The following is a 23,216-nucleotide window of genomic DNA, read 5'->3' as shown; positions in this document are numbered from 1 at the left end:
CTCCACATAGCACTCAATCAGAGATCGGATAATCTATGAATACTCTGCCACGACCGGGATTTGAACCCAGGCCCACCGAGTAGTAAGTCAGTACTCTAGTCACCTCAACAATACGATTCTCACAACTAATTAAAGAGGGGGGAGATTACAAAGGGACGTTAGGTATTGAGGAAATGAACGAAGATTTGGATATTAAGAGAGAGTCTTTGTCCACTTTAAATAATGCGTTCCAACAACGAAGTCCTGGGCGTGGTGGGCGGGGAGAGGAAGCTTTTCGAAGAGATACGGACGAGACAATAAGTTTGGATTGAGCGATTGGGGAGGGGATATTAAAAACTGAGAGCGAAGAGTGTTAGGTAAGCGAGGAAGGGGAAGGAAGATAATAGAATTCATAGTTTGAATGAAAGGGGATAGATGTAAGTTAAAGAGGGAAATCCAAGCTGAACGGGAATCAGATTGGTGTGGTGGCTGGAGTGTTGACTTCCTACTCCGTGGGCTCGGGTTCAAATCCCGGCGGTGGCAGACAATTTTCAGAGACTGCCCGATCCCTGCTTAACTTTTGTGTGGAGGACATTTAAAGCGAAGCACTCCGTCCGTCGGACCGGACGTTAAGCCGTGGTCCTCTCGGCGTCTTTCGCTAAGAGCAGGCTAATGCCGACGCCGGGTTTCTCTCCACCCTACCTTCCATTCCTTCCATCATGGCGCAAATGACCTCAGCTGTAAGTCGCCTCCCAAATACCATATCATATCTCCAAGCGGTGAGGGTAGATAGGCCGGGATAACTGGCAAAATTCTTCATATCAACCTACATTAACCGGGACAATACTTTAATAATAATGTGTCTGATTTTATAGTGAGCGTTTACATTTTGTTGAAAGAAGTGTTACGCTGGATTCTATTAAGAACTTCGAATTAATGACATATATAATGCTTTTCATAAGGATAGACTAAATAATTTGGCACTGTTACAACTTTATCCTCTCATTCAAGTTCCCGTCTGCCACACAAAAATTTTAGGAAATATTGTGGTACACTCAATATACTTATACTTTCGGAATTTTATATCTTTTGTGTTCTACTTATTTGACCCTGAAGGATATCTTCGACAAGGAGCGGGAATAGGGCCATAAGTCAGCCTGATTTAACTCCTCAAACAAAAAATGAGAGAAAAAGGTCTGAACGAGGTGGTGAGGAGTGGGAACTGCTGGAAAAGATAAGTAGGAGTTAGAAGGTGTGGTCGGACCATTTACTGATAGGTAATAAGCGGCGAGGGAATGTTGAAAATATAAGTGGGAGAATACTAGATTAAGGGAAATGGGCAAGGAATGAAATGGGGATTAGTAGCAAAGGGAGATAATTCGAGCTAAATACACAAACAAATGCAGGTATGCTACTCGGGGGACTAAGCATGACGTAAAGCGGATAAGATTGGCTGTTTGCTTCTATGTTAACCAGGATTAAAAATAGATTACGAGCTTTAGCATGATATATTCTGATTGAAATGAAATGCCTAAATATTTATCTTGTTAATAACATATTTTCGACGATGGTGATGCCCATTCATCATTTAAATTTGCTACATTTATGAAATTATAAAACAAGGATTCTTCGATATTTCTGAACATTTCGACCTAATGTGTGAACTTTGACTGTAATTTAGCTTATGCTGATGCAACAAAAATTTGTTTTTAACAAGAATCTAAATAAAGTTAAAAAACACTATTGAAGGCCATCAAAGGCTTCCTGATTTTGTCAGCCTTAATACTCGCCTATATAACCAATATCGCACTTGAATTACGATGTAGAGAGGTACTGTATTTCCTTATAGAGCCATATACAATACAACTTATTCCCAGAGGGAACAGTGTAAATATGTGACATTTCATAACCAAAATATATTCGGATATAATAAATTTAGTAATTTTCACTGGTGCGTACGAGTAAATTTAATAAACCCCAATAAAAATGCTCTTCAAGTGTTCGTGCAGCCACAACCAGTTTATTTTGCTCCCCCACGCCACCGCCGAACAAAATCAAGACGGTGCATGAAATGGCAGTCATAATTAGTTAATCACTGTTAAAATTAAAGAATATAGATTTTTGATGATGGTGAATATGAAACTAAGCTCAAATAAAACAATGGAATCAATATGTCGGGCCAATTAGAGGGAATTAATCTGAGGCAAAATAAAAGCTTTCGTAAATATATTATTTCTTTATAAAGCTACCTTAGCGCTAGGTTAGGGATTGAGCCATAAAATAGTTATAATGCAATTTTTTACAGAATCGAGTATTGACAGTAAATTGAAGCATCTATTTTTAGAAGCGCCAACAATACCGAGATCAAATTTTTCTGATAATACTTTTGATAAAAATGTATGCAATTTAAATTTTATGTCATTTATTTTTAGTGCATAAAAACAACACCGGCAGCTCTCGGCAGATAGTTGTTCTATATTTTCATGGAATAAGAGGGTTACCTAACACATGTATGCAATTGATAAAATTATCCTTTATATCCTGCTCCACAAAATCATTATTTACTTTCAAAATAATCCTACTGAAAATGTGAGAAAAAACTTCAATTTTATCCATCAACGCGTTCTAGTAAAGATTTTGAGAGAAAAATTGGGAATTAATAGTTGGTTTTGACTAAATGAGACCCCGTTGAAACATTTCAACTAGCAAAATTTGAGCGGTCTGCATCTGCATTTATCGTTACCCCCGACTGCATAAGCAACACACATTTCCGATTCCAAAACACGTTAGCATAGCCTTTGGATTAGTGATGGGCAAAGTCGATCATTTTAGTGATTCAATCATTTTGACTCGAGGCACATAAGTGATTCAATCAATTGATTCAATCACTATGATCGAAAAGACTCAAATCAAGATTTAATCACTATGATCGAAAAGACTCAAATCAAGATTCAATTACTATATGATCGAAAAGACTCAAAGGAGTCGAAAAGACTCAAAAGGAATCATGATCGAAAAGACTCAAAAGGAATCAAGATCGAAAAGACTCAATCAATGGATGTAATAAATCACTTTGAATAATCGAATAAATACTGCCTCATCTGCGAAGAGCATTGGTAACGCTGATTGCTATCCATATTATCATTTCATATACTATTTTAATTGTGAATTCCTAGATGAGTAAATTAGATTGCAAAAATGAAGGAAGCAGTGTCATGAAAATATTTGGGAAGGCGAAACTGCCACAGTTTCTTAACACTAATGAAATAATTTCTAACTATAGTTGATCAAAATATAACACAAAATACACCACACACTATGCATGAATCTGATCTGCAGGATAATTTTATGAACGGCACAATAAAATATAACCAGCTTTAACTTCTACTTCTTAACGTTCTCCAACAGGAGTCATCTTAATATTTTCCTTTTACGTGTATTGGTGTTATTAACCCATTAATGCCCAGAAGATTTTTTTCTAAAAATTTTACTTTTTTTGCTTAAATCATGATTAGGCATCATACCTGATGCGGGAAAAAATATTTTAAAAAATCTCTAACATTTGCATAGTACTTAATCCTACACGTATCTTAAGATACATCTGGGCACTTAGGGGGTCAAAAATGCACATTATCATTTAATTGTGTTTATGCACGTTTTTGCTATATAATTCATTACCCATTCCTTCATCAGTAGTTTTTAATACTTGAATTTGAATTATTATGCATCAAATAATATAAATTTGAGTATTATTATAGTATTATAACGTGAACACTTTAAATTTGCATTTTGAAATTTTACAGCAGCGTGATACTGTATCCGAGTTTTTTATACCGTAACCATCCCTGTACAACTGATACATCCAAGTCTCATCTGAAATATTTGAACCACCATTTTTATTCCTGATTGTTGTCCGGTAATTTGCCAGGAATTGATCACACATGTCCACCCATGTAAGAATTGTAGTCCGCGATCACCACTGGCATTTCGGAAACAGAATAACACAGGAGTTTTCATTTTTTTATGTATGCTAATAGTAATGAATTCTGATATGAATAAGTTGTCAGCAAATATGTTTGTACCTGGTGGTAATTTTCACTCATCCACTAGTCCTAAAAGTACATCTCCTTGACCAAGATCTGTTCTCTGAAGGTTGGCTACAGCATGATAATGGTTGACTTGATTCGAAAATACACCATAATTTTAACCATAATCTTACTCGTTTCGCTCTAATACATTGCTTGCAGCCATATCTACCGTAGTAGAGGTTGATTGATTCATCCATCAAACAGTATTCTTCAGCGCTTATAATTTTGAAAGTCTAGTTCAAAACCTCAAACTAAGGTTGAACTTTATATAGCCTATCCTTGCCATCATTCTTCCCATTATAATAGTTATCTTCCAGATGCAGAAACCTTAACATTTCTTCAAACCTGTTCCTTCGCATTGACTGAGAAAGTATTTCAATGGTGCAGTCTGGAGATGACCTCCGATAAAGCCATCAACTAAGTAGACGGTGACCTGAGAGAAGCAATATTCCAAACACTTCATAAATCACTTCGATTTGTACGTACGAAGAATGTACTAACATTTTTAACAATTGTTCATAAAATTTGTCTTCAATTTTTTCTGCTGGCAGCGCTGATGTTAGAGCTATTTCAGATTTGTTTCACCTCTGCTCCATCGCTAAGGTACGTCTTCCCTTCTCAGCGGTAAATGGGAGTCCCTATGCTGTTTTCTTGACTTATGTAGCAAGGGGTGTGCAACAAAAGTAACAAAAAAGTATTTACAGAAGAGACGGTTGAAAAGTCTTTAAAGCGCAGATTACTCCTTATGTCAGGTATATCTTTCGGAGACTCGAATATGAATACAAAGTACAGAGTTTATGGTGATGGAGTGTAGTACAAAGTTTCTTTATCAATATTCACCAAAGTTGATTATTTCCTACACTGATTTCCGGCTTGCAAATTGGATATTATTGCCAGGGGAAAGTTGAACCAGAAACAAAGTAATCAATCCATTCCACCATCGGCGATATAGAATACAAGTAATGCCATGACAGTGGCAGATAGATATGGGGGCGAAGGGGGAGCGCGCCCCCCTCTTACGTGGCCGCCCGCATTGCCAAACAGGGCAGAACTACAATTGTAACTCTTTCATATCATATGATGGCATAGCCTTGTATATATACGATACAAGTAAGAATAGCTCAAGATATCTTTTGTGCCCCCCTTGAATTCTTTTCTGTATCCGCTATTGTGCCAGGATAGGCAACTTGATATTGCGAGTATTTGCATTTCCGGAAATCCAATACTGACTCATTTTCTGCTTCCAATGAAGGTACTTTATCACAATTCAAATAAGGATGCACAGCAATTCTGAGAAAATTCCTGTTTTGCTGTATTTACCTAATTGTTCAATATTATACTGCATGAAATGGTAGGAATATAAAACTGTCTTCGATCTATCACATAATTAGGTTTATAAAATTATTACTTATACATCTAATCAATAAATAGAATGAAACATACCCATAAGTCAAAACTTGAATTTTTAGTGCCACAAGTGCCCAGACGTATCTTTAGATACGTCAAAACTTTACTGATTAGTTTTGTAATGAGCTTGAAAGAAAAATGAATGTCTTTAAAAAGATAATATTCCTTATACATTTAAAATAAAACCGGTAAAAACTGGATTCAGATAACTCAATGGTTTATGTGAAAATTTAATTTTCAAATGACCATAGCGTAGCGATTTCTGAGTAGTTCATGACCAGCCATGTGTAAGTAAGCATTACAATCGCAAATATTGGCTTAAATAATCTAAATCACTTGTATACCATTTGAAGACTTTATTCTGCCATATTACGTAAAGAAATCGCATTAACAACAAACCACAGAGTATTTAGGAATTTTTAAAGTGTGACGTATCTAAAGATACGTCTGGGCATTAATGGGTTAATACTGATAACTACTGGAAAACATTTAAGAAAAAGATTACACAAGTATTCAGTTCTTCATAACATAGTATTTAATTTTATCACAACTATTTCTGCCCTGACGAAAAGAGATTAAGCATCGGTCGTTCCAAATTTTGAATCAAACCGGAAACCGAGATGATTGATATGAAACCGGAAGTCGGAGTGATTGATGATTGATGATCGACTTGTTTAACGAAATGAATCATGAGTCATTTGATTCACCTAGTGATTCAATCTTTTTGATCGAATCGTTCATGATCGACCCATCACTACTTTGGATTCTCAAGGATCGCCTGAATTTTCTTGGTTTGCCTGGTGATTTTTGGTGCATCCATAGTTATGATTGCTGATTTTTTTCATTTTTGTCATATTGAATCAGTCTCATCTCTAGCCATAGTTGATTTTTAAAAAAGTCCTCTCTTTTATCGCCATAATGGTCAAGATAAGTCAATGCTGAAGCCATAGGGCGAATTTTTAGTTGCCGTTGTGTAGGTCGCTCTTGGCGCGAGAATCAATTGAGTTTATCTTGTTAATGAGACTACTATTCTCCTTAAACAGACAAATTACGTTCTCAAATGGCATAGCGTGTAATAAGGACAACACGCAGTATACTACTGCGCACGCTACCCGCCTGCCGATTGTATGGCGATATTACCGAGCGATCGGAGGTTAAAAATAAAATAAAGAGATATATTTAAGAAACATGTTTTTTTATAAAAACAGAATAAATGAGCTAAAAAGTAAAAAAAGATTTTCATTACTCGGAGAATTAGGCGAGGGGGCTGATTAGGTTAATTAGAAATGAAGGTAGGTACTTGCGCCACTTTTGACCGCCGCATGAAGTGTTTCATCTTTCGGGTGAGAGGGTTACAGATGACTAGTGCCTGGATGCATCAATTCCGTTCGACCGGGCGTCTTTTGTCTTTTTTCTTGGCGTGTTGCCCGTTTTAAAGTCACCATATCATCTCGAAAATTCCACAGCGCATATTCAACGGATCCTTGTTACTTGTATCAGAAGGATGTAAATATTACATCAGAGTAAATGCTGAGGGAAATTTTTCATATTTCAAGAACAGGTACAAGTACACAGTCAACTAAATATGCATCCTGACTTACTCAGACAATAGCGGAAACTTTTGTAATAATTAGTTCGTTAAAGTTGGTGGTTTCCGGTGATACTTTGTGGAATTTTCTGAACATTTTGAACGAATCACTTAAAATTTGTTTTTTTTTTTAAGGGAAAAGTTTTATATTTTCACATACAGGAACTTGTTGACTAAGGTCAACTCAACATACACCTTGAACAATTCAGATAACAGCGTAAGTTTTAAACAGGTAATTCGTTATTAAAAGGTCGATTGAGCGGTAGTGACTTCATCTAACTACAGAGATTTTACCTAATTATTCGGTTTAGTGATGAGTCACCTGATAGGTGAGTAGGGATTGTAAATTTAACCTCTGAGCTATTAAAAGCTTGTTTATTTCTTTTTAGCCCATTTTAGTCTGCTTTTTTGTAAGCGTTTCCTACTTATTTTCCTAATTTTTAGTTGCGAATCATGTACTCGATTAAACCAGAGCTGCTTATGGAAATTTCTGACAAATAAATGATGAACTACCGTGACCAACTGAGAAATTATAAAAATATTTCTGCATATGGAAATTTAGTTACTTCATTAAAGGACAATGAAACAAAATTTTACGCGTCTGATTATTGGATATAATATTATCATCAGAAGGAAGAAAGCGTGAATTTCAAGCCTATCCGACAATAGGAAGAGGTTAAAAATCAATTGTAAGATTCCATCGATGAAACAGGCAAACAGACGAATTAAGTTACGAAAAAGGGTGTGAAAAAATCAGCCCTCGTACTTTCAATACAAGAATTTTTTATAAAAGAACTCATGACAAATGATAGAGTACATATGGATGGGAAATACAATATTTATTCAAATTGTGATCTGTGTTATTTTCCGTTTTGATGGAACGCAGAAAATTTAATTCGTAATTCCTCATCTTTACCCTCGTCGATATCAACTCTTCTGACAGTGAATTAAACACGTGGTATTTTTAGATTCTGATAAATCGAGAACTTAACCATATCCTTTAGGCTGCTATGAGTTAATGCAGTAACATTTACGAACCTCATAAAATAAAATAATCACGACATGGTGTTCGGCAATCATAATCTTTTTTAAGAATAATAGTAAGCGCATTCATTTGATACAGCATCGCAAAGTTTTTTTCAGCCCTCTGTCCGCTGAATTGCGAGTGAGCCGCTCTTTTCAATGCATCCTTAGAGGGATAGGCGCGTTTCTAATTTTAAAATGTAGAAAAAAAGGTAGGGTCTTATGTAAAAATTTAATTGGAATATTCATGTACAAATTGAGGTCAGAGGACCTCTTTAAACACAACATTGGAAGTAATTACACTATCCTCTGTTAAACGCACATGATGACTCATACTTACGTATCAACAGGAGACTTGAATGTGGAATCAGCCGCATTTTGGTAAAAGTTATTTAAAGAATGCGAGATATTGTTGCAAATGGACAAATGTATCAGTTTGTGCGTCGTTAACGTCAGGAAAATTTACCGTTTTTTTTTAATTATTTAAAAACCAATTTTAGGAAACAATAGCAATATTTAGGAAGTAAGATATGCCGTCGCATGTTCTCTGATAAATTCTGTGCATTTTGGTACCTCATTTATAGAGTTTGGTTGCGTATAAGTTGAGAAAAAGGTATCTTTACAGTAGAAATAATATAGAAGATGCTCGATTGCTATATTGAACATAATACCCATTTCCAGGGGATGGTTGCATATTTTTTACTGCATTCATACAAATGCAAACCCAAGTTCTTGACGCATTCCTAATTAGGAATGCGTCAAGAACTTGGGCTTGGGATATCATTATAATGATATCAGGAGAGTTAGTTCGAGTTTGAGAACATTTATTTAGTTGCGTCAGCAATAAGAGTAATACAGAACGTTTCAAGGGCATTAAATCACGACGAATTAATGAGCCACCATTTAGGTGATCAACACGAAATCCGCCCGAGGCAAGCTTGCTTACGGTACTGTCTCCGACTTGAATGATGACAAGAAGAGGATAATAAAGACATGCTTGAATTTCCCGCGGCGCGAATTAAGCCAAAGATGGTTTGAATAATAAAAGAAAGGAAACAGATCTTCTCGCAGGCCAAGAGTTACGGCGATAACTTGGTCGGTAAATGATAAAACAACGGAAGCAAGCGGAAAGAGGAAAAAAGTTACTGATCAGTCAAAAGTAAACAAATATAAGCAAAGATTTGTACAAAAGTCATTTAGAGCGTACTTTGAAAATTACAAATTACAAGAGTTCAACGCGTGTGCATATCTGATAGTGAAATGGCGTGAACCTGTCAATCACATTTCGGCACTGGAATTTTTGATTGAAAAGAATAACAGGTTCAGCATAGTTATATATCGGATAAATACTTATGAAGAGACCGCAAAAAAACGTGGAACCGAGAATAGAGTTTTTGATTAAATTTGTAATAAAGGCAATTAGAATGTATAGATTAGCAATAGTGTCCAATTAATGTGCGAATAACTCAGGATAAATACGAAGAGTCGGGATAGGACCAAGATTGGAATGGCAAACTCAGAGCAGGTGATCACTAGTGGATAGCAGGTGACAAAAATACTTCACAAGGAAAGTAAAATTACTATTCGGCTAAGTCTGTAGCGGCGATATTTGTAATAAATACAAAATGATAAAATAGCATGGAGAAAATCCTGAAAATTTTGTAATTTGGTGATAGTAAACAGTAATGTATCGCACTAAAATAAGCCGAAAGATATTTTGGAATTTTTCAGTCGATTAGTGTAGACATACATCCAAAAATCAAGATTTCAAAACACGAATAATAAAACACTCATTTTAAGGATTGCCTGCTCAATTAATTTCTATGTTAGAGATCGTGTATCCATATATGACGTAGATCTATCAATCATCTCTTAGGAATGGAAGCTTTGTTTTAAATGAATCAATCATTAATTCTGGAAATATTGTGAAGATTATCAACAATGTCTCATAAATATGTTAATAGCTCAAATAAATATGAAGAATTGGCTAAGAATATAGCATGGGATCATGATTGAAATGGTAAAATCCGAGATCACGTGACATTTACGAACCGCATAAAATAAAAAAATTCTTGACGTGGACTTCGAAACTCACCACAAAAATTTGAGGTAGTAAATAAGTAGAAAGGGTCTGAATTTCGTGCAGAATTATGAAGTACTTGTGCATAATTTCCATCTTCGGTGGCATTTATTTAAATCTCTCAAGCTGAATTGACGATATCATTTTTTTCATGCTGTTAATTTCGATTAGAACTTTGATCTCGATTAGATTAAATGCTCACGAAGAAGAAGTATATCTTGGAGTTCATAATATTTTATGCATACATAATTCATTTCCTTTTATCATAATAATGGTAAAGTCGGGATTTAAATGTCGGCCTCTGCTTATAGCCACTCTGTCGCGTCGCTACCTTCTGCGCCCTTGTTTGTATTTACTCTTGAGGTGAACATAACTTAGTGATTTTAAGATGCAATGACAGCGCGGTTTCAACTGCCTGTTTCGGGCGCTTCGGCGGCCTCGTCTGTCACGTTCATTCTCTCATTCATTAGTTCTATAGGTATGGTGTTTGGAGGAGGCGAGGAAAAGTTGAGATCATATGCGGTATGAGGGAAACCCGGCGCCAAGGGGACCCATCCAACGGACGGAGTGTTGTCCTTGAAATGCCCTCCACACACTTTTCAAGCGGGGATCGGACAGTCTCTGAAAATTCTCTGCCACTGTCGGGATTTGAAACCGAGTCCTCGGGATGGAAGGCCAACACTCTATTCATCACACCAACCCGATTCCCGTAGTTCTCAACTATGGGTTAGATACCTCCCTTGCAGAGGCGCAGCGAGGGGGAGGGTTTGGGGGAAGAAACCCCCCCAAGAGCTCAGAGAAATTTTCAAGTTTAATCCATTTTACTTAATTGGATTGATATTAATAATAAATTAGTGTAAGGATTAGTGAAATATCCCCCAGAAAGCCGTAAAACTCACCATTTATCTTAAAATTCCGCAATTTATTAAATACCGCTTATCCTGGTGGGTACTCCATACCCCCACACACACCGGTATTAGTTGCTCCTAAACCCCCCCCCCCCCAAGCTTTAATTCCTAGCTGCGCCCCTGCTTCCTTGTACTTAATATGGTAAAGGAAACTAATTGACCACGAATAAGACACTTGGGTGAAGTCCATGCATACATGCGTGACTTTGAACGAGGAAATATTTCTTTTGCAATAGCGACACTTGAAGTAAAACGACCTTCAAGAGTGACAAGCCTTTCACGGCATTTGTCGGATGCCAGACGAGAATCCTAGATGATCGTGGTACTTGCGCCACTTTAGACACCCACTTTAAGTGCTTCATCTTTCGGGTGAGAAGGTTACGGATGACTGGTGCCTGGATGCATCAATTCCGCTCGGCCGGGCGCCTTTTGTCTTTTTTCTTGGCGTGTTGCCTGTTTTAAAGTCACCGTATCATCTCCAAAATTTCACAGCGCATAATCAATGGATCCTTTGCAGTATTTACTTGTATCAAAAGGATGTAAATGTTACATCAGATTAAATTCTGAGGGAAAATTTTCATATTTCAGATGCAGGCACGAGTTGACTATGGTCAACTCAATATGCACCCTGAATAATTCAGACGATAGCGCAACTTTTGAACAAGTAGTTCGTTAAGCTGGTGGTTTCCGGAGATAATTTGTAGAATATTTTGAACGAATAACTAAAAATTTTGTTTTTCCTCAGAATTTTTTATTAAATCGTGACCAATTTTACCACGGCTCATATTGACGACGGTTGATGTCACGAGAAGATGACTTTAACCACTAACCCTTCAAGATCTAAGGGACATATATGTCCCAAATGTTTGTAATTCATTCAAAATTAAATGAGGATTTTTATGATTGAAAGAATTGGTTCTATTGAAGAATAGGATATTGGATTTTAGTTTTAAATTCCTTTTAGAGATATCCTTTAGATATTATGGTTTCCACATTTTTAAGAACTTTCACTTGAAATGCTATTCCCGAAGTGAAAATTTGATACTTTATAGCAAATCAATGAGAAGGTCAATTATTAGTCAAGACATTCGGTTTATCCTTTATATGTATCTAGCCTATGGAGTTGGTACGAAAAACTCCGAATTTGTGATTTAATTTTCACAAAATTATTGTTTCCATTTCACGGGACAGATATGTCCCTATGGACCATAAGGGAGCGAGAATTGGTATCATTTCACGTCCCAGACTGTATATCAGAAACTATTAGAGATATCGCTTTCATATTAATGTTTTTGGAATCTACTCATCAATATTAGCCTAAAAACGTATTTTTTATGCAATTTTTATGGACCTCAAAAGGTTAAAACTAAGGTCGTGATTCATTAAAAAGTTCTGTGGATAAGCAAAGTATAAATTATTCATTCAAAAAGTAGTTCGTTATCAAAAGATCGATTGAGCGGGAGTGACTACACTTTACAACAGCAATAATTTTCTAATACCTCGATGAGGTGACGAGTCATCGTTTTTTATCTTGACCCATATACATATGATACAATTTATATTAGTTTTTGCTGCGACGGCATTTATATTTTTACTGTCATCTAAATTTTTTTCGACGCATGCATCCCCCATATCGTCAGCTCTTGATCGAGAAAAAATAGTCACAAAGGCTTGCCCTACGACACTGTAAACGCATTCACGGAAGATTTCATTTTTACACAAACACTCAAGTGTAAAAATTAAGAACATTTATATTTTTGAATGAATAGATCCACAACCAATTAAAGATTTTTTTTTCAATATAGACCAAATACTAACGGTAAATAACGTATTGAACAATTTTTTAATAGTTTTATATGTACTAATTATTTTTATGAGAAAATATCATAGGATAACAAATAATCTTGAACAAGAATACGTTTTTGTTCATTTTGCGTACTTCTCGCGTCCGTTTATCCGGTGCCCATCAAAGCATAAATGTAATGACTCAATAATACCCATTTCATCTGGTGACAATGATGACATAATTAGGCGAGGAAACAGAAAACTGATGATGATTAAATTATTTGAGACGTTTAATGTGCAACTCCAAAAGGTGATAACAGAAAGATTAAACGTTTAATCGGTCAATCCTCGCGGTTTCCAAAAATGACCATCACTTAACATAAATTAATTAAACAAATGAAAGTCATAGATATCTCATATTGATTTTAAATGTGAAATATTGAGGGGTGTCCTTGCCTAAAAGTACTTAACTTAACCTTAAATTACGAAGATAAATATACATAAAATGCAACAATATGGACCCTTCTTTAAGCTCTTGGTACATAAATATTTGAAAGCATCCCATGGAAGTGAAACATGGGCGAATAGAAAAAGGAAAGTATCGACCTTTACATAGCAACTATTCATCAGTCGGACATTTGATTCTTATATAGGTCTTCGAAGTCGTCCTACGGAAACCATAAAGATTCACCAGCACCGTTATTCAAAAAACCTTTTTCTAAATGTTTCCTCATGGACTCGACCGAAATATCAGTGAAAATATTTTTATTTAAAAACATCACTGAAATATACCGAAAATCACCGAAAACCTAACCCTAAATTGATCTTTCAATCCCTCCCATAATTTATAATCTGAATGCGCTTCTGCAGAAGGGGCGACTTATGAGTAGAACGACATGAATATTCGTGATTATGAGATGATAAATGACCCATGACCGTCTGCAAAAGAACGCGGCATATTGTATCAGTCCCATTCGAGTGTTTGTAATAATTACGCTAATGGCAAACGATAATTCATAGCCCACAAAAACGGAGTCCAAGTAACTACAAAAACAGGACGTGCCTTCGGGACTGAAATTGAGAGTATACCATCCCTGAAGAATGAAAACCTTTTCGAAACGGACGACGAATACCAAATAAAAGTCCACGGGGTTTCCAAAAATGACCATCACTTAATATAAATTTCAATTTGATTAAACAAATGACATTCATAGTAATTGGCAATCAAAAAAACCCTCTTTTTGGCACTACAATTCATTGTAGCTACGAAAATTGAAGAACATCTTAATAATCCTTTTTACACTCGATTTGGTATAGCTACACTTGAAATAATATCCAGGCAACTATTGCGGTTTTAAATACAGCCTTAAAATCACCGAGACAATCATAAACAATAGGAAATGCTTTGATACCATCGAATGGATAATAGAGTTGTAAAAAATTAATTTTGCCAACAATCCAAATCATCGACCCAGTTTTTTTTGCGTAAAAAGAGAAAGCTTTTCACCCCATTCAATGCAACTGGAAAATTCGTGCATCTGCTACCCTTTAAAATTGGAGCTCGCGTCTTTGCGGTGGCAGATTGGATGATGGATTTAAGTGGGGCCTTCCTCGGGTGTGAGCAAGCGGCAAGCGTTTTACCGTCATGAGTCATTCGCCTTAATGTGGATAGATGGACACGCACGGCCGGTCAAAGGAGCAAATTCCTCCTCGCTGCGAAATATACAGACGTCTTCCAAGTCGTAGTTGGCGGGAGAGGCAGACGACGCGTGGGTACGGGCTCCGAGTAAATGTATGCATGAGCTCTCTAGGTGGCTGCGCAGTAAGCGAGATACCGTCAATATGAACGTGGTAAAAATGGTCATGATTTAATCTACAAAATCTGAGGAAAAACAAAGTTTAAGTTATTCGTTCAAAATGTTCTGAAAATTCTACAAGTTATCGTCGGAAACCACCATCTTAACGAACTACTAGTTCAAAAGTTGCGCTATCGTCTGAATTATTCAGGGTGCATATTGAGTTGACCATAGTCAACTCGTGCCTGCATCTGAAATATAAAAATTTTCCCTCAGCATTTATTCTGATGCAACATTAACATCCTTTTGATACAAATAAATACTGCAAAGGATCCATTGAATATGCGGTGTGAAATTTTGGAAATGATATGGTGACTTTAAAACAGGCAACACGCCAAGAAAAAAGACAAAAGGCGAAATACTGAGAACAACGTTGAAACCCATTACTCATTGCTTTAATAGAAAACATTTAAAAAACGATATGCTAATCACTCAGTGATTAGACTCGAAGGTTGGTTTGGATAAGTGAGGGTAGAGCTCTCCCCGAACAAGGCCTCAGACGTGTGAATTTCACACATTCAGGATAGGGGAGCCAATTCTTCTCCCTGAGCCATCTCGCACTTCGAGGATTTTCATTTGGGGGGATGTCCGAAGGCTTCACCCGAGATTTGAACCGGGTACCTTACGATCGACAGGGAAATGCTCCACCTATTAGGCTACCGTGCTCCCATAAATGCTCATTAAAATTTTATTTAAATCCTGATAGTTCTTCTTTTCCGTGTGCAAAAAACTCCATAGCATTTAAGCTCCAGTCGTGAGTTTTGGAATAAATTGAACAAGAGAAAGGCGCCGCCGCGACGCCGAAAACTATTCCTCGCTGCGGCGCACAGTGGTCCCAAATCAATATAAGCTGGCCAAAAGTCATTTTTTCGATTTTTTACGAGGAAGCTTTGAAGTATATATTCGGATTATACAGGATATGGCCTACAATATTTCGTACTTGATAGGCCTGTGTGATTATGTTGACCTGTGTTACCCGTTAAACATGGGCATGTTCAGCCTAAAACGCCCAACGCGAAGAAATAGTCGATTTTAGGGAAATTCAACTTAATAAGTGACTATTTTAATTTCATGAGATTCATCCGTCAATTTTAATATGGTAAGTTTACATATTTTTTCACAATATTATAGTAAGTTTTGTTCGTTTCAGATTTTCTTGTAACAATATTTAATTATTTATAATGTTAGTTTTTTTGGGCCTATTTTTAGTAAAATGTGTCGATATAGGTTTGTGCTCCTCCGTGCTCTTCGAAGATTCCCATGTAGAATCTTTGGTAAGAGTATATACAACAAGTTGGAGGAAAAAAATCTTGCCTATACTTGCCTATCCGACCTCTAGAGGATTTTAAGTCGAGCGGTGCACCACTCCGCTGAGGGCGGCTGGCCGGCGGCCGGCGGTAGACCGAATGGCATTATCGCTCAAATATTCCTGTATCGGTGGTCGAACTCACATGGTGTATCATTAATATAATTCTAAATCCTGTTAGATTTCACGCATCAAGTTTTTCACGCCTATCGTATTAACACTTCTCGTACACTCACCTTCAAATATTCATTAAACCAATGAGGGCTGTTTTTCATGCACTTTATGAGAAAAATTATGAGTGATCAAAAGCGACTACATAAGTCACTATGCGAAATACTTACAGTAACCACTTGATGTTTTTTTCTGAAAAACTTTCCTCATATTTTTATAGAGAAGATATCCCTTACATGCTGTACAGTGTTGCCAGCACGTTATTCCGAAATAAGGATAGAAAGAGAAATAAATGCTCCCTAATCCCCTTGCCGCCCCAGTACCGCCAAGAATTGCTCACAGGATCATTTCAACAGACCGTAGACGTAGATAAGATGGAATGCTGAGGGAAAAAGTTCGTCTACACCCACCAAGGGTGCGTGCATCTTGCAAGTGCATTTTTTAATAATAACGGAATGAGGATGATGGCTTACCTCACCATGACTATTGCATGAATGTGGTGAATATTTACTACTCAGTTTTATTTAATGATTTTCTTTGTGAACAGGTGCTGTGCTCCGAACTATCTTAACATTGCTGACTCGAGAAAATTCTCCTGTCCAGATAATTTAAGCACTTGGTTAGCCAATGTTTGGCATTCAGATTTTCAGGATACGCCGGAAACTCAGAGGCAAGTCTATATACGCTTTAATATATTTTATTCAATGTCAACTCATTATATCCGGTTTTAATGGTTAAAAATAGGCAACTTTTTGAAATCACATTCATCGATTCAGCGGTAAATACACCTGTTAAATTTGAATTATGGGGGCCGCAAATTTTTCGTACCTTGCGGTGTACAATAAAAATACAGAGAGAAAAGAATATTCATTAGCGAAGAAGAAGGAATATGTCGTGGAATATTTGCAAACAAGATTTCGATTGAATGTAATCAAGCATGCCAAAAAATTTCTGACGCGTTTTATGCGAAGAATTTTTTTCCCGAAATACCTGAGAAAGTGGAATCAAAGCTCGAGGACAGATGAGCATTTCAAAGAGACTCAAAAGCTGGTGGCTGAAGGAATTGAAATTCCCTCCATAAGTATATCAGTATCTCCCTCTCACATCTAGTGAGTGCAAGTGATTACGAAGCATGCACAGTCGGCGAATACATGCAGTGTGTGAAAATAATCATTCATTAATCTCATTCATCATATTTTTAAAAGTGGAGTTTTAATTCAGGATTTCATTTCAGACAAGATGAAATTACGTGTAAATATAAAATTAAAATCAATAAGTAAAAAATATTGGACCCGTTTCCACAATTTTGAAAAATCTACGAACAGGTTCTTTATATGCATGAAATGTAATTATTAATGTGATTTGCAATATTCCTGACAGGTATCGATGAAAGACTTATCCATCGAATTTCAGTGATATTAAAATCCCTATCCTGCGGCTAAGATATGAATAACAAAGCCTTCAGCCAATATTGCATGGAAGTAGCTGAGCTGTACGTCGAGCTTAGTGGTTGGTATTGCATGCTGCTCATGGTGAATAAAGTGCTGATACATGGAACAGCAATTGCCAAAGAATCCTATCTTACAATTAAAGTTTGAACGGAGCATTGAAGGCCAGGAACATAGATATGAGAAAATTCCGAGCGCAGAGTACAAGAAAATCCTCAGGAATGATAAATCATGAAGATATCTTTCGAAGACTACTTTTAATATCTAATCATACATTTTAATTAAATTAGGAGTTCCAAAAAAACGAGGTCAGTTTATAAGGTGAGGTGAAAAGTAGCCAATTTTAAGTGATTCGCAGAGCGACAATAAGTTCGATGGGGTGACATCGGACGACGATTCTTTTAAAATTCGTTTTTTGGTGATACATGAAAGCGATTTTATTGAAATTTAAACATTATTCTCCTCAATTTTTTTAAATATCAGTCATTTTATTTCATATAATATGACCTATCAAATATATGGAAGCCAAAAATGAATAAGTGTGAGTTTTTTTCCGAATTTGGTATCTCACAGACTATGCTGATAGTCGCTGGTTCGAATCTCATCAATTTCATGTCGTAAGTTCTATCATAGCTTTTAACTACAATTCATATATCTTTTACCTTAAAATTATTCTGATTTAAGCTCTCCGTGAACACCAAGTTACCGCCAATCGCAATGACATCTATATCGAGATTTTCTAAAAATTGTTTACATAATAACAGCTCAAAAAATGCTAAACTGAAGAGATATCGTAAAAATAATGCCAAAATCAGATTCAGACGATCAAAATCAATAATGAATTCCTCTTTTGTCGCTAATTTAGGTAATATTACGACGTTATAATTTTTGGTCAGATTTTTTCGATTTGGGACCACTGTGCGGCGTTGCATATTGGCCGGAAATCGAAAAAAAAGTCAAAATTACAAAATCGGTTTTTTGAGATACAAACTTGAAACTTCGCATGTAAACTAAAAATAACAAAAATTTATGGAAATTCACCTTATTTGACATGGTACTAACTAGTTTCTGAGATACAGAGGCTCAAACGTGAGCGAATTTCCATAAAAATGCCCGTCATCATTTTTCTCTAAAAATCTTCCAAATTAAGTGGATGGTTAAGTTAAAGGTGGATTCTTACGGAATAAAAACTATGTACTCTATTGTGATGGTTTTTTTCTTTTATTCCCGTAATCTGAAAGAATTTCTTCGATAAGTTTTTACCACGCAGTTACAAAATGGCGGACACTGTTTTTCGACACAATTTTACATTTAGCAAGAGTTTCAAATAGATTTTCGGAAAATTAACGCGAAGTAACTTACATCAGTGCATTATTTAAAGATTTCCCAAGCTGTATATGCAATTATCTTTTAAATAAGTTTACGAAGCCGGAAATTAAACTGATTTTTCGATTGCACGGCAGGGTTAGGCTATTGAAACTGAATGGATTTTATCGCTCAGCATTCACCGTTTGAACTGTGATTCAAGTTGACCATCCTCAAATAATCTATGGTGAAGACAAAGATTTTCAGCCGAGGTAAGTGCATGGTTCAGTGACGTTAATATAGTTTTCTTTGGATACGATCGAGGATCATGCTTTAATAAAAACAGTTCAAACCTCGAAAATGTGAGTTGTTTTGCTGAGTCTCATACACAAAGACCTCCCAGAAAGACACCAGCTGAGATCTTTATACCTTCTTCACTCTTCGATCCCTAACCTAAATCAAAATCCTTGGAAGTTAATTTTTAATCTTAATTAGCTGATTAGCGCCGCAGACACTATCGACGTGGACTCCGACTGATGGCTTGAGGCTTGATTGTTAAAAATGCGCCCCAGTCGCCGTCATCGAATTAGCACTGCTGGTGCCCATGTCTATTAGAAACACCAGCTCTCGAGGTGGCCTAATGCAGGTTAAATCCTAAAAGGGTGTTACACATCACAAAATATTATACAGCCAAATATAAAATATTATAAACTAGCGATTAAACTTGAAAAAGAATGTGTTTTTAAAGTAAAGTATGAAAATTTTTGCGTCGCTGATATCTCTCCATTTGCGTGAGTAATTTGGAAATGAAATTCCCATTCGAAAGGCGCAGCAGGAAAAAATACTATTCGGCTTAGTAAAACCACTTGTCTGTTTCCACACACTTTTATTTAAACCGACCATGGTTTCGGCAACTCGTGTCATTATCAAGGCACGAGTTTCCGAAACCATGGTCGGTTTAAATAAAAGTGTGTGGAAACAGACAAGTGGTTTTACTAAGCTGAATATCAAAGATTTCCACCGTATCATGCCGGACATTGTATCTTTTATTCAAAAAATACTATCGCGGAAATCAGCCAATGAGACCCCTCAGTTCAATTGCATTCAATGAGATATGGTGAAACAACATGATGAATTGAAGCAAATAATGCTTTTCAACTGTCCACACTTTTCTTTACAAATTCGACCCGATGATGACGCTGTGCGTCAAAACGAAAAGCTAATTTTCGCTATTAAAAAGATTGGAAAACACAAAAGTTTAATGTACTTCTATTCAGGATCAACAGGGATCACGTGTTCGGGTATTTTTACCATTTCAATCTCAGACGCATACGGAGAAGCTAGAAATTGCTCTCGTTAAATTTACTGAGTTACTGAGTCTAAAATCCGAATGAGTTGGTCCTACTTATAGTAAATAGTATGCATGAGCTAGTGACAGAACTGGAGCGACGGAAGTCATTTGAAGATTGCGTCCTCCTGAGTAGCCGTTAAATAAATCGCTCGCCGAGTGCATCCTATTTTCAAATTTTGTCAAATTTTTTCTTTAATATTTGAATATTAAAGCAAAATCTGACAAATATATACTTTTTTTAAATCTGAAGACCCATCACAGATCGCGCGATCTGAGATTTTACGATTTCTATAGTGGCCACATGCGTGGAAGCCGAAAATCTTGTTTGTTTATATTCACTTCTGGGTGACAGGCGGATAAGCTGCTCAAGCCCACTGGACCGCCTCTACGCGGAATGAAATCTGGGATGTTCGCGCGGGATGAAATCCGGTGCTGAAAGGTATAATGCGCGAACTACAAAATATACAAAAGACAACTGCGAGATTGTCATAAATTGCGGCACGTGAACAAAAATAGAAACCCAACTTTGACACCAATTAGTTTAGGAGTCGCTACGGACTCGGAGACTACGTGCTATGCTTATTTTGCATGAAAGATAGAGAACATATAACTTTCAGAGTGACACGGAGAATACCAACTAAAGACCGTTTTACACGGAACACGTAATTGCACAATCTGACGTGTGTACGAAGGTGCAGTTAAAATTGCGTCGCATAAAGCAGTGAATTGCTTGAACGCATGCGAGAATGCATGAACGCGAGATGGAAAAGTTCTAATTTCGTTCGTGTATTCCACGCAAAATTGAGAAATAAATGCTGTTCCAACCTCCGCAGTTACGTTCCCCGTGTAAAAAGGCCTTTAGAACCGCACTTTATAAACAAAGTCCGACAGAACGATAAAGCAACGGGGTTTCTGAACGGGTAGGCTTAGGAATTCCTTTTACTCTTGATCAATAAATGTTAGGCAGTTGTCAAATCACCCTGCAAACGCATACCTCAATTTTTTAGTAGATAAGCAGATAAATGGATGATGCCCAAACATCTTCCTCCGCTCGTCTATTAAGGCGGCTGGCGGGGTTTTATATGGGTGTACCTATACCCTGATGCCTTTGCTCTTTCTTATTTATAAACATAAGAAGTGTCTGTCATCGACTCCATAAAGAAATTCAACGAAAAGGACCTTCTTCAAAGCATTAAAATATAGAATGAAGTAGGCTGGTTGACTAGCATGTCCACGAAGAAAGGCAGTAACGAGTATATCACTCGTCGCTTCAACCGAACGTAAACGAACTGGTTTGAATTTTCACAAGAGCTTCACCGCTTCTACCCACGCTACCCAAAATATTCGGAAAAAGAGTGTGAAATACAGCAGTCCTATTTCTGGACGGCCTTAAGCGATACCACGAGAGACCGATGACTTGGTGGTATAAATGCTCTCCTGGCTGGTGAAGAAATTCACTTTCCCATAGCATCGTCAAAGCGAAGAACTCGTTATGCGGCCGATTAAATCACTTCGCCCTGCGTTGCTTTGGCCTTGTAGCCTCGCTCGAGAGGCACTCCCCCCGCGGATAGCACAGATGAACCTTCCAAACACTTTTGACTGCCAAAAAAATTCGTTCACAACAACGTGATCGGCTAAGAGGATAACTGTAATGCCCCAAACCAGGTTACGTGAAAATACAAAATTGACTATTCTTTTGTATCACGTTTAAAGTATACCGCAGATATTGAGTGCCTAAGTAAGTATTATTTACGAGCAAACACTTACACTGCGATAGTTAAATGAGACATTGTAGTATTACAATATAAATCACAGGATTTATTCGAACACAGTGAACAACATAATCAATTGCATCATGTGTTGGAAAACGAAAAGCGTCGTGTTCAAATAAATCGTGTGGAAATATTGTTATGTCTCATTTAAATAATATAAAGAACTTTCACCACATCGCGCCGCATATCATACAAGTCTTAGGCTGTGAACGTGTACTTTAAAGCTGTATGTACTGTAATGATGTGTATACATCGGACAGAGAGATTTGATCGAGAAACAGGCTCGATAGTTTATTTCCTGCATCAAGCTTCTTCTATTAACAAGCTATACCCTCCTCACCTTGGATAAACCTTCAATCGCATTTTTACTTTACACAAATACCTTAAGTTCGAGCCATTCCAAAGGATAAGATATATGAATCTTTAATTATTCTGTAATGCCGAAAAGTAGCACACGATTGTACGACAATGCGGAGTATGCCATCAAGATGGTCTCGGTAGCCTTATCGAGTACGTCCCGCCTCGAACCTAGCACTCCCGGACATGCAGCGAGCGAGTCGACGCACATCCACAGCCCATCATGGAAATAACAGCGCCGTCGCTTCCGCCGTAAACAATCGTCCGTGGCAACGGCAGCGCCCACAACCGCGACGCGGGTCACTCAACCAAGTCGCCCTGCTACGGGAAAGTCTCAAACAATCGACAAAGTTTGGAAATTACCTTGGTGATAGATGACATTCCGGTTCATGGCTGGTCCTCGGTTGATGCGCTGCAGGCCAGTGGTTCCTGCTCTTCGACGACGATCGCGTCAGTCAGCTGTATAGACGGCCACCTCCCAGCCGGTGAGGTCACCGCCGTTACGGCGCTTCGAGAATTCCCCGGCAGATGTCTCCGCTGTTGGAGGCCGTGGGAGAATTTGAAGGTTACGAGCAGTTACGAGTAGTGATGGGCAAAGTCGATCATTTTAGTGATTCAATCATTTTGACTCGAGTCACATAAGTGATTCAATCAATTGATTCAATCATTATGATCGAAAAGACTCAAATGAATCAAGATCGAAAAGACTCAAAGGAATCAAGATCGAAAAGACTCAAAGGAGTCATGATTGAAAAGACTCAAAAGGAATCATGATCGAAAAGACTCAAAAGG

The 23,216-nt window shown here is 37.1% G+C and overlaps 1 protein-coding gene across 1 annotated transcript in view; it reads right to left on the bottom strand.

The window, feature by feature from the left end:
- LOC124170978 (1-phosphatidylinositol 4,5-bisphosphate phosphodiesterase delta-4-like) overlaps nt 1-22,929 on the bottom strand; it is a 61,159-nt gene extending 38,230 nt beyond the window's left edge. The window contains exon 1 of the mRNA XM_046550086.1: nt 22,788-22,929. Within this exon, the coding sequence (XP_046406042.1) occupies nt 22,788-22,815 (28 nt within the window). The 5' untranslated portion in view covers nt 22,816-22,929. The remainder of the gene's footprint in view (nt 1-22,787) is intronic.
- Nucleotides 22,930-23,216: the final 287 nt, after the last annotated feature.

The sequence above is a fragment of the Ischnura elegans genome, chromosome X (assembly GCF_921293095.1).
Source record: "Ischnura elegans chromosome X, ioIscEleg1.1, whole genome shotgun sequence".
Classification (NCBI taxonomy): domain Eukaryota; kingdom Metazoa; phylum Arthropoda; class Insecta; order Odonata; family Coenagrionidae; genus Ischnura; species Ischnura elegans.
This window is presented reverse-complemented; position numbering and strand designations above follow the sequence as displayed.